This window comes from Rhynchophorus ferrugineus, unplaced genomic scaffold (assembly GCF_030347505.1).
Source record: "Rhynchophorus ferrugineus isolate W39M unplaced genomic scaffold, kcgeb_rfMv2 rfM8, whole genome shotgun sequence".
NCBI lineage: Eukaryota > Metazoa > Arthropoda > Insecta > Coleoptera > Curculionidae > Rhynchophorus > Rhynchophorus ferrugineus.
This window is the reverse complement of record NW_027472587.1, coordinates 34664604-34681657: the sequence shown is the minus strand read 5'-3', so window position 1 is coordinate 34681657 and position 17054 is coordinate 34664604. Positions and strand designations below refer to the sequence as shown.

Sequence of the window (17054 nt, the reverse complement as noted above, 5' to 3'; positions counted from 1 at the left end):
GAAACCACGGGTTATAAGAATCAGCAACCAGTGTTTTCGCGCTTGGCTTCTTTAGAAAAATCAAATCTCGGCGTATTAATACTCTGAAAATATCGAAGCCATTACTAACAACTTTAAAAAAAATATACTTGATAACATTATTTTATTTTGATTAGAATTTTGTTATATATCAAAGCCAAAATTGATGCGGTAAAGCTCAAAGTTGATAAAAAAATCATGGTTCAGTTAAACAGCCGACTCAGTCGTCTAAATTTAGGGCGGAAAAACAAAAGCAGTATTGCCGCATCAACTTCGAGTTTTAACTTAAACTTTGGCTTGATAGCAAAATTTTAATCTAAATAAAATAATGAAACAGTAATGCATATATTATCTCGTTCAAAACAAGTAAAGCGCCAAACAACATTTTACCGATTTAGAACATGAAATTAATGTTTTGAAGAATTTTGCAGACATTTGACAACCAGGCGAATTTAATAGAATGATTCAATTTTACGTGTTCGAACGTATTGGTATCAATACGCATTGTATCTCTTTTTAACTAGAGCAAAATGAGGAGTATACTGTCTGGTATTAAAACGCAAATTTACAAATTACAATAAGCAGTATATTCGACATCGTGATACCTGAGTTCAGTATTACTTTTTATAGATTATATGTTGCCTTTTTACTTATTTGTTATATATTGATGCTAATTGAAACCAATAAGTACGATTTGAACAAAACTTTATTGTTTAAAAAAAACTAAAAATTACTTTTACTCGATTTCGATATACATATAAAAGTCATCCAATGAACATGAGATAACATACAATGATTTTCTATATATACATTAAAAATTATTTTTTTACTAGTATATACAAATAAAATTTTACTAAATAAATAGAAAGGTGTATAAAAAATTCACTAAAGAGCCCAATGTTAAAATATTAGAACACAATTAAGATGTTATGCATATCCTATTTTGAGTTAGGAATATTTTCTAGTATATCTTGTGCTAAGCTATCTTGTTCATCTCAAAATAAGTGATGACTATAAAATAACCATATCATTAGATCAAGATAAACACAAATAATAGATCTAAAAATTCTTCTTACTTAATACTAAAACACTATTATATAGGTACCGAATTACCGACCTAATGAGTATGAAGTTTATTTATTAAGAAACCTTGCCGCTGTATGAATTACATAAGCAACAAAAACAAATACATACGTTACCATATATACATAAAGTCGGACTTGTATATTAAAAAAAAAATGTATCCAGTGAACGCCATACTTCCATAATTTTATACAAATTGGTCGCAGGGGCCGTGACAAATAAAACGTAATCAATATCAAAACAAAAATTATTCCATAATTGTACACCATTTTGTTATATATACAGATGTTACTTTCTGTACAATCCAACATATAATTCCAACCCAATCATGTGTCCTCTTTGTAATTTAAAATAATGAAAACAATTGTTTTCGTTATGTCAAAATGACATAACGGAATGACAATATACCCACAAATTCGACTAAATATGTTTTTGTATAGAATATAACAAACGTATTATTCAAATAAATAATAATAAATAATAATCCCTGGCAGTATAATATTCGATATAGAATTGAAATCTTGTCAGCTTTTATAAAATGTAAGTCTGGTGTTCAAGAGTTCTCTGATTACAGGTTTTTAAATCGAAAGAATTTACTTATCACTTACTATGTCAATGAATTATTGAGTTAAAGTTACTATAAACAAAAAATATGATAGTTCTATGAGATTTTGTGTCATGGTGGCAAGTTTTGAAAACAAATACATACGTTACCATATATATATAAAGTCGGACTTATATATTTAAAAAAATAAAATACTTTATCCAGTGAACGTCATACTTACATCATTTTATACAAGTTGATTTTTCCCTATAGAAGTACAATTCGACATGTTTTAAAAATCGGTCGTAGCGGCTGTGACAAATAAAACGTAATCAATGTTAAAACAAAAATTAGTCCATAATTGTACACCATATTGTTATACAGATGTTATTCTCTCTGTACAATCCAACATATAATTCCAACCTAATCATGTGTCCTCTTTGTAATTTAAAAAAACGAGAACAATTGTTTTCATTCAAATGTCAAAATGACATAACGCAATGACAATATACTCACAAATTCGATTAAATTTTTTTTTTGTATAGAATATAACAAACGTATTATTCAAATAAATAATAATAAATAATAAACCCTCGCAGTATAATATTCGATATGGAATTGAAATCTTGTCAGCTTTTATAAAATGTAAGTCTGGTGTTCAAGAGTTCTCTGATTACAGGTTTTTAAATCGAAAGAATTTACTTATCACTTACTATGTCAATGAATTATTGAATTAAAATTACTATATACTAAAAATATGATAGTTTTATGAGATTTTGTGTCATTGTGGCAATTTTTAAAAACAAATACATACGTTACCATATATATATAAAGTCGGACTTATATATTTAAAAAAATAAAATACTTTATCCAGTGAACGTCATACTTACATCATTTTATACAAGTTGATTTTTCCCTATAGAAGTACAATTCGACATGTTTTAAAAATCGGTCGTAGCGGCTGTGACAAATAAAACGTAATCAATGTTAAAACAAAAATTAGTCCATAATTGTACACCATATTATTATACAGATGTTATTCTCTCTGTACAATCCAACATATAATTACAACCCAATCATGGGTCCTCTTTGTTATTTAAAAAAATGAGAACAATTGTTTTCATTCAAATGTCAAAATGACATAACGCAATGACAATATACTCACAAATTCGATTAAATATGTTTTTTGTATAGAATATAACAAACGTATTATTCAAATAAATAATAATAAATAATAAACCCTCGCAGTATAATATTCGATATGGAATTGAAATCTTGTCAGCTTTTATAAAATGTAAGTCTGGTGTTCAAGAGTTCTCAGATTACCGGTTTTTAAATCGAAAGAATTTACTTATCACTTACTATGTCAATGAATTATTGAATTAAAATTACTATATATTAAAAATATGATAGTTTTATGAAATTTTGTGTCATGGTGGCAATTTTTAAAAACAAATACATACGTTACCATATAAAGTCGGACTCATATATTTAAAAAAATAAAAGACTTTATAAAGTGAACGTCATACTTACATCATTTTATACAAGTTGATTGGTCACAGCGGCTGTGACAAATAAAACGTAATCAATGTTAAAACAAAAATTAGTCCATAATTGTACACCATATTCTTATACAGATGTTATTCTCTCTGTACAATCCAACATATAATTACAACCCAATCATGTGTCCTCTTTGTAATTTAAAAAAATGAGAACAATTGTTTTCATTCAAATGTCAAAATGACATAACGCAATGACAATATACTCACAAATTCGACTAAATATGTTTTTGTATAGAATATAACAAACGTATTATTCAAATAAATAATAATAAATAATAAACCCTGGAAGTATAATATTCGATATTCGAATTGAAATCTTGTCAGCTTTTATAAAATGTAAGTCTGGTATTCAAGAGTTCTCAGATTACAGGTTTTTAAATCGAAAGAATTTACTTATCACTTACTATGTCAATGAATTATTGAGTTAAAGTTACTATAAACAAAAAATATGATAGTTCTATGAGATTTTGTGTCATGGTGGCAAGTTTTGAAAACAAATACATACGTTACCATATATATATAAAGTCGGACTTATATATTTAAAAAAATAAAATACTTTATCCAGTGAACGTCATACTTACATCATTTTATACAAGTTGACTTTTCCCTACAGAAGTACGATTCGACATGTTTTAAAAATCGGTCGTAGCGGCTGTGACAAATAAAACGTAATCAATGTTAAAACAAAAATTAGTCCATAATTGTACACCGTATTGTTATACAGATGTTATTCTCTCTGTACAATCCAACATACAATTCCAACCCAATCATGTGTCCTCTTTGTAATTTAAAAAAATTAGAACAATTGTTTTCATTCAAATGTCAAAATGACATAACGCAATGACAATATACTCACAAATTCGACTAAATATGTTTTTGTATAGAATATAACAAACGTATTATTCAAATAAATAATAATAAATAATAAACCCTGGAAGTATAATATTCGATATTCGAATTGAAATCTTGTCAGCTTTTATAAAATGTAAGTCTGGTATTCAAGAGTTCTCAGATTACAGGTTTTTAAATCGAAAGAATTTACTTATCACTTACTATGTCAATGAATTATTGAGTTAAAGTTACTATAAACAAAAAATATGATAGTTCTATGAGATTTTGTGTCATGGTGGCAAGTTTTGAAAACAAATACATACGTTACCATATATATATAAAGTCGGACTTATATATTTAAAAAAATAAAATACTTTATCCAGTGAACGTCATACTTACATCATTTTATACAAGTTGATTTTTCCCTACAGAAGTACGATTCGACATATTTTAAAAATCGGTCGCAGCGGCTGTGACAAATAAAACGTAATCAATGTTAAAACAAAAATTAGTCCATAATTGTACACCATATTGTTATACAGATGTTATTCTCTCTGTACAATCCAACATATAATTCCAACCCAATCATGTGTCCTCTTTGTAATTTAAAAAAATGAGAACAATTGTTTTTATTCAAATGTCAAAATGACATAACGCAATGACAATATACTCACAAATTCGATTAAATATGTTTTTGTATAGAATATAACAAACGTATTATTCAAATAAATAATAATAAATAATAAACCCTCGCAGTATAATATTCGATTTGAAATTGAAATCTTGTCAGCTTTTATAAAATGTAAGTCTGGTGTTCAAGAGTTCTCAGATTACCGGTTTTTAAATCGAAAGAATTTACTTATCACTTACTATGTCAATGAATTATTGAATTAAAATTACTATATACTAAAAATATGATAGTTTTATGAGATTTTGTGTCATTGTGGCAATTTTTAAAAACAAATACATACGTTACCATATATATATAAAGTCGGACTTATATATTTAAAAAATAAAATACTTTATCAAGTGAACGTCATACTTATATCATTTTATACAAGTTGATTTTTCCCTATAGAAATACGACATGTTTTAAAAATCGGTCGCAGCGGCTATGACAAATAAAACGTAATCAATGTTAAAACAAAAATTAGTCCATAATTGTACACCATATTATTATACAGATGTTATTCTCTCTGTACAATCCAACATATAATTCCAACCTAATCATGTGTCCTCTTTGTAATTTAAAAAAATGAGAACAATTGTTTTCATTCAAATGTCAAAATGACATAACGCAATGACAATATACTCACAAATTCGATTAAATATGTTTTTTGTATAGAATATAACAAACGTATTATTCAAATAAATAATAATAAATAATAAACCCTCGCAGTATAATATTCGATTTGGAATTGAAATCTTGTCAGCTTTTATAAAATGTAAGTCTGGTGTTCAAGAGTTCTCTGATTACAGGTTTTTAAATCGAAAGAATTTACTTATCACTTACTATGTCAATGAATTATTGAATTAAAATTACTATATACTAAAAATATGATAGTTTTATGAGATTTTGTGTCATGGTGGCAAGTTTTAGAAGCAATATAAAAGAAAAATGTAAAAATTACATCCCAATACAACTTTTTCTTGTCACTTTTATAGCGAGATTCAAGGTAATCGAAAACACATTTAAAATAAATTAAAGCCAGCATTTTAAAATTAACTGTAATCAGTCTCAAACCTATCGTCATGCTCCCATCCCTTAGTGCTCACTTTTGGAGGGGCTTTCCTTTTTTCCCAGTCCCCATTTAAATTTTTGTGATTACTGTGGTTCCCTTTTATACCGTCTCTCCAATTAGCATCATCGTTTTGAACCTTGTTTTTGTACCAGTTGGTGGTGCCGGTCTGTTCCAGGTCAGGTTGAATGTTCTTCTTCCAATTACAGTCGCCATCACTAGTCTGGGCCTTTGTTTTATTCCAGTTGCCATTAGATCCTGAATCTGGTTGATTTCTATTTCTGTTCAGTCGTGCACCGGCTCCTAAAATAGGTCTTCCTGCTTTACCGCCTAGAAAAAATAAGATATATATTTAAAAAACAATTAAAAATTCAAAGATCACCTTTAATGCCTTGATTGCACTTGGCATTTTGGCTCATTTCAGTTGGCACACCAGTGTTATATGTTACAGATCCATTTTCTGTAATGTTGTTTGCCATCGAATCACAACTCTGATGTTCCAATGTAGATACTTGTAAAACATTCACGTTACTTTGATAGGAGTCCAGAGATTTATTTTCTTGCAACGTTTGCACTGTCAATGGATCGTGACTCCCCTGACAATAAAAATGTTAACTTTAAAAATTGATTCAAAATATGACGTATGAATATGAATGTATATGACGTTTAGGCGTCAACTAAGACATTTTTGGAAGAACCGCAAAAAAGTCGTATGTTTCATGGTTGAAGTTAGTCAAATGCACACTTGGACGCAGCTGACGGATGGTATTTTTTGTCATAACTAAATTTGTTTTTGGAATACCACACTGACTACTCTTTCTGTATAATTCGAAACGGAATTTATCGTTACCATACGTGTCATAGAATAAGTATTAGATTCATTAAACTCAAGATAAAGATAAATTAGTTTGTCCTTATTTCGTTCATTCCATCTGTCCGTTATGTCGAAGTATCAGGTTTGAATTTTAAGCCCATTCACACATAAAGACGCGTTAAATGATTTCAATTCACAAATTCAATTAAATAATTTTGAGATTTGTCATAATTTGATTTTAACAATTCATGAGTGATTAACAATCTTAATAGAGAATATAAAAACATTATATTATTATATATAATGGACATGTCAAAAACAAAACAGGAACCATCTGCTGTGTACAAGTGCATGCTTAACTTTAAAATATAATATAAATCTTTTACCTGAAAATAAGCCATTGCTTCTCCTAACCGATCTATATAAAAATTATTTGTATCTAATGGTAAAATAGCAAATCTATTATTAGCTATTTCTAGTGACAGGAGCAACCAGAGTTTACCATCTTTTGATAAATTCTGATTAGTACAAATTATCTGTCGAATTTTAACTAAAAGTTCAGATACTTTTTCGGGGCATATGCTTTTCAGTTTGGCACCATTTGAATAGAACTTGAAATAAAAATAATTTAAAATTAAGAAACAAATTGACAAATTAAAAATACCTCCATCGCAAAAAGTTTCAGATCTTCTACTTGTCCGGATTCTAAAAGCATTTCAAAGTATGAAATTAAGGGTGTAGCCATAAATGCAAATTGATTTCCTACTAGAGATTTTGCCTTGTGGAAAAATGTACCCATCATAAGTATACTGTTCCTAAACGCATTAATATTAGATGACTGCATTTGCAAACAATCTATTAACACAATATAATGATCATTAAGAATTCAAACCTAAAATATGTTCTTACTTTCATAATTTTCTTGTAATTTCCTAACAAACATTAACCTGATGTTTTGTTCATGAATTTCTTGGCTTAAAAATGTTCTTGAAGTTATAAGTAAAACTACCTTAACTGCGAAATCCCAATCGTTTAAACACAATTTGTGAATGGCTTCAAAACTTTTTCTAAAATATAATTAGCTTAGTATTCAACTGAGAGAAACAAAGCTAAAGTTTAGGGTTTATGTATTAAACTGCTTAATTACTCACTCAACTTCAGCTGCGTTTTCACATTCAGTACTCCATTTTTCTACAATGTATTTTATTTTCTGATTAAACAAAATTCCATCATCACAAACACTTAGCTGTTTTATTGTATTTATTAGAGAAGAGAAATCTTCAGAGGCGTCTGAATTAAAAGAATCATTGGATTTATCGACTGGACTAGAAATTTGTTTAGAACTTAAATGTGTTGGCACCTCATCTATACCCGGAATATTTTTTGTGTTATGGTTTCCTAAATTCAACCATCCCCTTCCTCTGCCGACACCGCTGGACATTTTTACAAGTACAATTAAAAATTAGGTACAGAGACGTTAATTATTTAATTCTTGGATATTTTTATGTTTACATTTATTTTTCCTGGAAAGAAATTATAGTTTCTTTCACTTTCTTATATTAATATTAACCTCTCCAGCAGTTTATTTATTTCTGATCAAGGTGGCTATTCTCAGCCTTACTTGAAGTTAGCCTGAAACTTCTTCTTCTTTACAAGTTTATGTATTGTGTACTCTGTGTTTGCTAGTGTATAAATAATTTGAAGTTAGAAATTACTCTAAAATAAATATGGCTTAAAATTTTTAGACAACATAAAATTTGGCATTTCCTTTTTATAAAAGCGTTTTGCGATAAGAAGTTTAAATACAGTTTTATTTTTTCATATGTATTTTTTAATACAATCATAACCGGTAGATGACGTCACGCGTTTGAGCATATAAATAGTTGGATAATAGCTGCAATATCTTCTTTAACCTAAATTGGTACGTTCAACTATCGAGAGTTCTCGTATGGCAGTGTACTTTCGTTATTTACATCGTAGTTATAGGTGAAGAATATCATTAGTTCTACAAAGATACGAGTGCTGATTGGATAATAATATTGTATACATTTAGTATAGGATATACGTAACTATTCACGAGTAAGTACTATTTATTTTGACATAAATATTAAATATCTTTTTACCTGATATTTGTAAATTAAATGATTTATAAAAGCATTTTCTATTATTTCTTCAAAATAACTGGGTTTTATTTAATTATAGGTAATAACATATCAATATAAATATTACTCTATTGTCTTGGATTTTTAATATTTGGCACATTTATGTTATTAATATATTAAATAACACTGGAACTACGATTATTGAGTTTGAATATCGGTTTTATGGAATAACCTACTTTATCAATATATTCGGTATATTAAATATCCAAATATTTTGAGTATATTTTTGGGAAAACTTCTAGGACATTTAAGATAAATTATCACAGTCAGATACTACATTTAAATTAGTCAGATTTTAAGCAAATATGAACTTTAGAAGATAAGTTGTCATTGATATTTTTTTTAATATATTAGGGACTTATAATAGAATTATATGGTTAATGATTTTGGGTGTATGAGATAATAAAGAAATAATATTAAACACAAAGTAAATCTACTTTAATATCAAATTAATTAAAACATAAGATTATAAGTCAATAGTCCTTGTATTTGCAATAACAAAAGGATATGATGACAATATCTGTTAACTGTAATCATGTTTAATTAGCATATATACTTAGTGTTAATTGAATTATTATAATATTATTAATCAAAACGTATAGCTAATTTTAAATTATAGATGATTTTTAATTTAAGTTTGGAAGTTTGCTGGTTTTAAAATATCAAAATTAAAGATAAAAATAGATACGTAAATATAGGTCAGTAACCAAAATTTATGAATGGATCAAATGTTAAAGGTAATATTTTTCGAAAATTAATGACTTCTTACTATTGTCATGTTAAAAAATATGCTATATATGGAAGATGGAATAGAAAAATATAAATATAACATAAATCAGTAAAATTCTGATATTGCTTGTATCCTTTTATTATTTTTATTAATTTAAAATACCCTTGTAATATAAATGATTGCATGTAACTTAAGCAACACGCAATAAATGCAAAGTTTAGCTTATTTCCGTGTCTGGGAATTTAAATACTGCAAACATGAGTATTATTTTGATAACAGCAAAAACGATTCAATAAAACTCGTACTAAAGCGATCTTTTCATTCCAGGCAGCTATGGCTCATCATATAATTTCGGTTTCCATATTCTGCCTATTGTGCGCCACACACTCGCCATGTGCTTCGCACGCTGCCTTCGGACATTTGGAGTCCTACCGGCATGACGGATATAAGGATCCAAATATTCCGAAATTAGCATCCAACCCGATACAAAACCTGAGGTAAGCATTAGATTTAAGTTACTTTCTCCGTTTGGTTTCGCATAAAGAAATTATTTCTATACGTTATAAATAGTTTTAAGACCTGTTTTGCAACACATTTTTATTTCTTAATATGAACAATGGGAATACATATCCGAAAGTTGTTATTGTTATCAAGGCGTGATTATTATAAGATGATGGGAAGGAAAAACATAAAGTTCACGAAACCAGGAACTTTAAAACATATGAAGGAATACCAACCAGTTTAATCAACAGGTACAGGGGACTGACAAAATAATATGGACGCTGATATATAGGCAACACTTGTTAAAAAGGTGTTATGCCGAAGCAGCCACCAATTTCTTCAATGACGTTGGAGATGGAAACCTACTCCTGACTCTGCTCTAAAATTTCGAATAACACTTCAGTTATGTTGAGGTCTTGCAATTGTGCTGACTAGGAAAGATGTTTGATGACATCTTGGTGCTTCTCAAACCAAGGCTAAACTTTTTTTGCTGTGTGTATGTGTGCATTATCATTTTGGAATATGGAAATGTTTTGCAGCAATATTCTAGCAGCATTCTGTTTTTTATTTAGAGTAAAATGACAAGGAAATATCTGCTCTTAGTTTAAAACTTTACAAAAAATTTGTATGACATGTATTTGCTGTTTTATTGGAAGAATTATATATTGTACGGTGCTCAAGTTATTTTGTCTACCCTATGTATCGATTTTCTCAAGCTGGTAAAAGAGAGTATAACTAAATGATCAGCTGACTAACCCATTTTTCTTAATTATTAGAATTTCCTGCTTTTAACTTGCCCAAAAACTATAGGAGCAATGCATACAAATTGCTCATGAAACAAAAATAGAATACGTTTCATTACTTTAAAAAATTGAGTACCAGCTGTTTGCATTCAAATAGTCATTTTAAGTTGGCAAAGTTCCACGATTTTACGTCGGTACTTACAGGAATTAAAAACTAGGTTGTACATTGGTAATAACTGATAAAAGTTGCTATATATATATATATATATATATATATATATATATATATATATATATATATATATATATATATATATATATATATATATATATATATATTATACAAATCTTTATAAAAAAATACATATTTAACATTTTTTATTTACTAAGTTTATTTAAGAAGAACCTTTTACTGTTCTACTCAACTGTAGACAAATGATGAAATAATTGCGATATTTCATTCAGAATATATTATTTTATGTCGATAAATTTCATAATAACGACGATAAAGAAAGATATATAACTAATGTCAGAAAAAAAGAGTGAGGAAGAAATGGCAGTATTTCAGGGCTCAGCAAAATAAAACTAAGTTGAATGATCTCATGTCCCAATTGAGACTTGAAATTAGACAATTATAAAATGACATCATGAGTGAATTTCTTGTCTGAATACCTATCCAATGATGGTTATCTCTTTTCGGTGAAAAATATACACCCAAAATATTCCTTGAAATGCTCTATTCCCAACTTCTAGGAATATATTGGTTTATTTACACCATCGGATGTCTTTCTGTTTTCTTAGGGGATGAAATATTAATTTATTTCCTCTGGCTCTTGGCGTCTGCACTATCATTATCTTAAGTGTTATGCGGTTCTGAATATCCCTGGTTAAAATAACGATGATATAAAAACGCTGAAATATCGCTTTTGATGTCAATGCACCAACTGATACAGCGAAGTGGTGTTCTTCGTTAATCAAGTGCTCGCAGGGGAACTTAACGATAGTACAGACTAACCCGGTTAGTTTTTTTTTGCACGAGGCAAATGACCTGCTCTAGCGAATTAACGCGCAGCCAACTGTGGAACCGTCCGCTGTGGAATTAATCTAATCTAGCTTTCAGTATCCGAGCGCAAAAGAAGAGCAGCAAAACCGAGACTACGGTTTTAATTCTAGATACTTGAATATCCGAAGAACATTTTTTTAAATTTAAAAATACAAGGCGGGCGCACAGTTCAGTCACGGAGTGCGACATTTGATTGATTTTATAGAGACCTGTAAAGAAAATATAATCTATCCAAAGTTATTTTGTACATACGTCATTAAATTTGTGACGTCAAAATGTCGCAATGTTGCCATATCAACTCTTGAGTTTTAGTTCTAATCTAAATAAAATAATTAAACAGAAATGCGGTTATGAAATATAATGTATGTAACATTATAGTAGATCTAATGCATATATTATAAGAGAACTTAAAACTACAATTAGGTACACAGTTATAATGTACCCTAACCTACAGGGTTGTGTTTGATTATATTTGCATTGAGCTCTTTTACATACTACCTATGAATCAGAGTTCTAGGCGCGTTTGTATTTGTATCCCCTGCAGCCCTATCAATTCAAAGTAGCTGATTAGAGACCCAATCTATTCTGTATCGCTTCATAATTTTCAATCAGTGATATAATAAGCGTAATAATAAGCAGCGGTTTGAAATTTATCAAAACAAGCAAAGCATAATATAAGTTTTTCAGTTTATAACTTCTTATCACTATTGCTTTCAAGAATTTTGCATACGTTTGACATCCGGACGATTTTCACAGGCTAGTTCGGTTACGCGTTCGAATTTATCAGACAGCATTGTGTCTCTTTTTAACTTCAATAAACTCAGAAGGAAAATATTGTCTGATTCTAAAATGAATTTCCAAGTTGCGGCAGACAATACATTAAACATTTGATGACGTATGATTTGTTTGATGTTTGATTGGTCCTCTATTTCACGTGACTACCATATGACGTCACATTTATTGGCCAGTGGTGTTCAAATGAAAACCGAATTTAATTTTTAAAATTAATCTATTCAAAATATTCATAAATGTAAAGTATATAAGATATATCAGCATATAAAATATTGAAACAAATACAAGTACACAAATATAATAAAAATAAAGAAATATGAATACAAATAAGAGAATATAAAGAAACATAAATGTGAAAAAAGCTTAAGACCTCAGTACTTCAGGCAATATAATCAAAATATTCTTCTATAACGCCAGAACATTTCCATATTTGTTTAGTGGTATCAACTTTATGGGATCTAGCTTCCAGTTTTGTTAATACCTAACTAATTACATTATGGATAATTAAAATGCCGAAAATAATATTATTATTATGGCAAAATCTAGCACCAAACAGCTCGTAAATAATGACTTGCAAGACTTAATGGACTAAAAACCCATCTTAAGTTCTCAAAGAACTTTCATAAATCTTAGCAATTGATGAATTAGCTGTCTCCAGATGTTTACATGAGATGGGAAAGATCCAAAAGGTGCCATCATGCCAAAAATCTGTTTTCTGGTTGTTCTCAATACATGATCAAAATACATGCAAGCGCTTAATCCATCTCACATACAGCTTGTTTTATTCCATTCCAGTTGTGAGCTGTTGACATTCACCTAATTATTGCTTTATATATCTACTGGCCGAGTTGAACAAGCATTTTTTTTAGTTTTTTGTTTATTCACAGCTAATACTGCACATATATGTTTTACCAAATAAGGCAAAAAATACAAATAGAATGTTGACTTTATATAGTCATCGTTCACTTTGAATAGAACTAATCGTCATTGTTAACAATGTTCAGTACTTGCGTATTGTTATATAGTAAAATGTGTTGCTGAATATTTTTTAAGGATTTCTGATACTGTTATGTTAATTAATAAAGTATTTTCATTAGATTTTGTCTAAAGGTAATTATGATGTTCGAATAAAACTCAGCTCAGCATAAAGGCGTGTTAATTATATGTGTATATTATATTATTTTATTATCGGAAAAGATGTTGTAATAATATATTTTTCTTTTTTAGAGAGAAAATCAAAAACAGTATAGTGCAGGGCACCAAATCATATGACGACCCCACCGCGCGAATTAAACATTTCCATACTGATAACAAACTAAAAAGAAGCGTAGACGATATTAACGACGGCACTAACAAAGACAACATGCAGACTGAATATATGAAAAAGATATTTTTAAAGTACGGTGATGGCAACACGATAACCATGCAGGGTTTCGAGACCATGCTCAAACGTCTGGACCTGCTGCAAGTTCTGAAAAGTAAATTCGAGGAACATTTTCACGAGATGAACATCCAAGAAGAAACCGTTCATGCAGCCGAGAACAATGTGACGGTAAGTGACTTTTAAAATATTATTGCAAATATAACCTATATATTATTCCTAAATACCTTAACAACAATAACAATAACAAAAATATTGATTTATAACAATAATATGCGTGGGATAATAAAAGTGAGATTGCTAAGATATTAACAGAAATAAGAGCGCTAGGAAACATTGACGTCACTTACCGTTTCCCAACAATCATTTCCGCATTCCATGTGCTTATATTTTATTTGGATTATTTATCTCATATTTTTCGCATAAAAAATTGGTTTTATGCTAACAATGGAAAGAAAATATAAATGAAAAAATTGAACTACGATTTATCAAGGCAAATAACTTACATTTACGATAGATATCGATGAGTCACACTAGTAACTGAAATAATAATTTTAAATAGAATATTAAAACTTTCATTGAATTGAAATTAGTGAGTATTCCAGACACACCAATCATGAAATGTGGTAGAATATTGAAGAAAATTAAATAAAAACAATAACAGCATAACACCTGGCAAGAAAACCAATAAATTCAGAAAATAAATTTATCCAATAATAGCACAATCGCCATTTGGGAACTGTAAGAATAGTATTATTGAAATCAAGTACCTTATATCTGCTAAGACAAATTACAATTCTATCGTTGGTAAACATATTGAAAATTTTATGATGATAATCTAAAGCTACAGATTACTTACTGGGCTCTGTGGAATGAAAGATTATATCCAGTATTGTATCAAATTACCTTGTAATATTTGAGTAAGCCGGCTTGGTGGCGATGGGACGGTCCTACTACTGTTGTGCCGCGGGTTCGAATCCTGCTGGGGCATGGTCGTAAATTTATGTTTGTGATTATTTAAAATTTGTGAATGTTGTAGGGAAGAGTGTAAAATCCGACAATGAAAATGATCCCAGTCATGCCAGTAACCAGGCTGGGTAAGACCGGATGTCTTCTGGGATGATTTCTAAAGTTGGTCACTCGCCAGTCGGTAGGCTTAATGCTGAGGTCAGTGGTTCGGAGCCCACGTTAAACTTTAGGCCCAGTTCAGATAAACCCATAGTTGGTAAAAGGAGACTTTAAAATATATATAAAAAATATATATTTGGGTAAATAAAATAAACAAATTGTAACTTTGAAGTTCTTTTTAATAATAGCCTTACAAATTTACAAGCATGTACAACTATAATTCTTCAAGTACTTTACAAAGTCTTTATTTAGACATGCTTTAACATATTAAGTTGTCTTATGAATTCTTAAACTAGAACTCTGCTTAGTTTATGTTACTTTACTTGACTCCAGTGACAACATTTGGTTTCATATATTGTTTGTACATAAGTACTGTTCAAAGTGTTTGACACTTCTGTTTGCTAAAACACATACATATCACACTGTAAAAGCTTGATAAAATCACATTGTTCAATCAGATATGTGTTAGTTATCCTTAAGCAGGTGAAGTATAGCCCATCAAACTATTTGATGTGCAAGAAATTAGATACTTGATATTGGCTTTTTGTAATTGATTCGTACTTGTTGAAGGCTTGAAGTTCATTATTATTATTTTTCTTTGTGTTTTGAGAATATGTGGTTGTTCTGTGTGTTCTGTATGTGGTGAATATGTAGTAGTGAACAGCAGTGACTGTTTAGTAAGTTCAGTAGAAATATTTACTGACTTCATACACACTTATATGACTAAAACCATCACATTATATTAAATATAGCGTTCCATATTATTTGGTCACTGAAAAAAGAACAAAACTATCAGAGGCTCGTATACATAACAAACAAAACAAATGAGGCCTAACCTTAACTGTTAACAATAGTATTATTTACCTGGATATTATGTTAATTACAGATTAACATTAATTAGATATAATTAAAGGTATTTAAGGTAATAAATACTTACATTAAGATCGTCTTATTGCTATGGATAAATTACTTATATCCCAACTATATCGGCTGCGCCTTGCAATATTTAACCACATTTTCTGCTTTGCAACGAAAATACATAACTTGTCTTAAAAATTTTGTTTTTGTTTTTACCGATGTATAATTACTTTAGGGATTCTCACACCATCGATACATATTGGAACGTCTAATTCTAACACAAATTTATTAAAGTAAAATATTGCACACACTTAAATGATGCACAGGTGCACTTAAATAAAACGAATGACATTTCAATTTAGTGTGATTATGTTTGACGTTTTTGTTGTTTATTTGCCCATATTTCATTGAGAACTAAATTTAGCCAAGAGTATTGTTTCCCTTTGAAGAACAATTCATTATAGTGCGATTACAATTATAAATATTTTAGGTCAATTAATGGAATTAAAAGATGAAGAACTTAATTCAAAATAAGATCGAACTACTTTTACTAATATACCTTTCTTCTTCACTAATAACTGAGGTATTAAAAACATTAATAAAATAAGAGAAACAAAACAAAATTGGTGTAAGGTATTATTGATGTATTTCCTTTGCATTTCGTTTTTTCACCTATGGTATATACACTAAATGTATCTCTTGTATGTTTGGATTCTTCTCTTGTCTTTTAACTTTATATTTGTCATCTATTAGCATCTATGCACTCTGCATACTCCAAACATGTGCGATATTATCTGCAACAGTGCTTACATATTCTTATTAAACATATATGCTTACACATCATATTTTTTAATAACCAATAGGGGCAATGACATTAATATTGCTATATACAGATTTAACATACCCTTCCAAACAGTGTTTGATAACTATTTAGTCTATTAGTTTATTTTACATTATGTAGTTACATTTGAGGTTGTGAGATCCAGAATGTATTATGATTTTTATTCATGTTTTAACTTCAATTACTTTCTTTGTACAATATTATCTCGTTTATCACGTACTATATCTTATCCATTTCACTGTATTCTACCAAGGTCCAAAACAG

General features: G+C 29.0%; 2 protein-coding genes across 6 annotated transcripts in view; one reads left to right on the top strand and one right to left on the bottom strand.

The window, feature by feature from the left end:
* Positions 1-706: 706 nt before the first annotated feature.
* Positions 707-8225, bottom strand: LOC143201142 (uncharacterized). 4 transcript variants are annotated; one of them, XR_013006887.1, is made up of 7 exons: positions 7743-8225; positions 7501-7658; positions 7256-7446; positions 6978-7202; positions 6160-6373; positions 5582-6107; positions 707-4289 (listed from the first exon to the last, which is right to left on the bottom strand). XR_013006887.1 is itself a non-coding variant. In XM_076412032.1 (6 exons), exons 1-6 carry the CDS (start codon positions 8030-8032, stop codon positions 5761-5763), a joined length of 1425 nt encoding a protein of 474 aa, XP_076268147.1. In that variant the 5' UTR covers positions 8033-8225; the 3' UTR covers positions 4281-5760. The 4 variants fall into 4 exon arrangements, 1 of the variants encoding a protein (XP_076268147.1); XR_013006889.1 differs by having other exon boundaries at positions 707-3036; XR_013006888.1 differs by having other exon boundaries at positions 3584-3640.
* Positions 8226-8235: 10 nt separating this feature from the next.
* The window catches only part of foi (solute carrier family 39 fear-of-intimacy), a 32680-nt gene continuing 23861 nt past the window's right edge, over positions 8236-17054 (top strand). The window contains exons 1-3 of one of the 2 annotated variants that reach the window (XM_076412014.1): positions 8236-8670; positions 9811-9980; positions 13810-14134. In XM_076412014.1, the coding sequence (XP_076268129.1) occupies positions 9817-9980; positions 13810-14134 (489 nt within the window). In that variant the 5' untranslated portion in view covers positions 8236-8670; positions 9811-9816. The remainder of the gene's footprint in view (positions 8671-9810; positions 9981-13809; positions 14135-17054) is intronic. The other variant, XM_076412015.1, reaches the window with a different exon arrangement.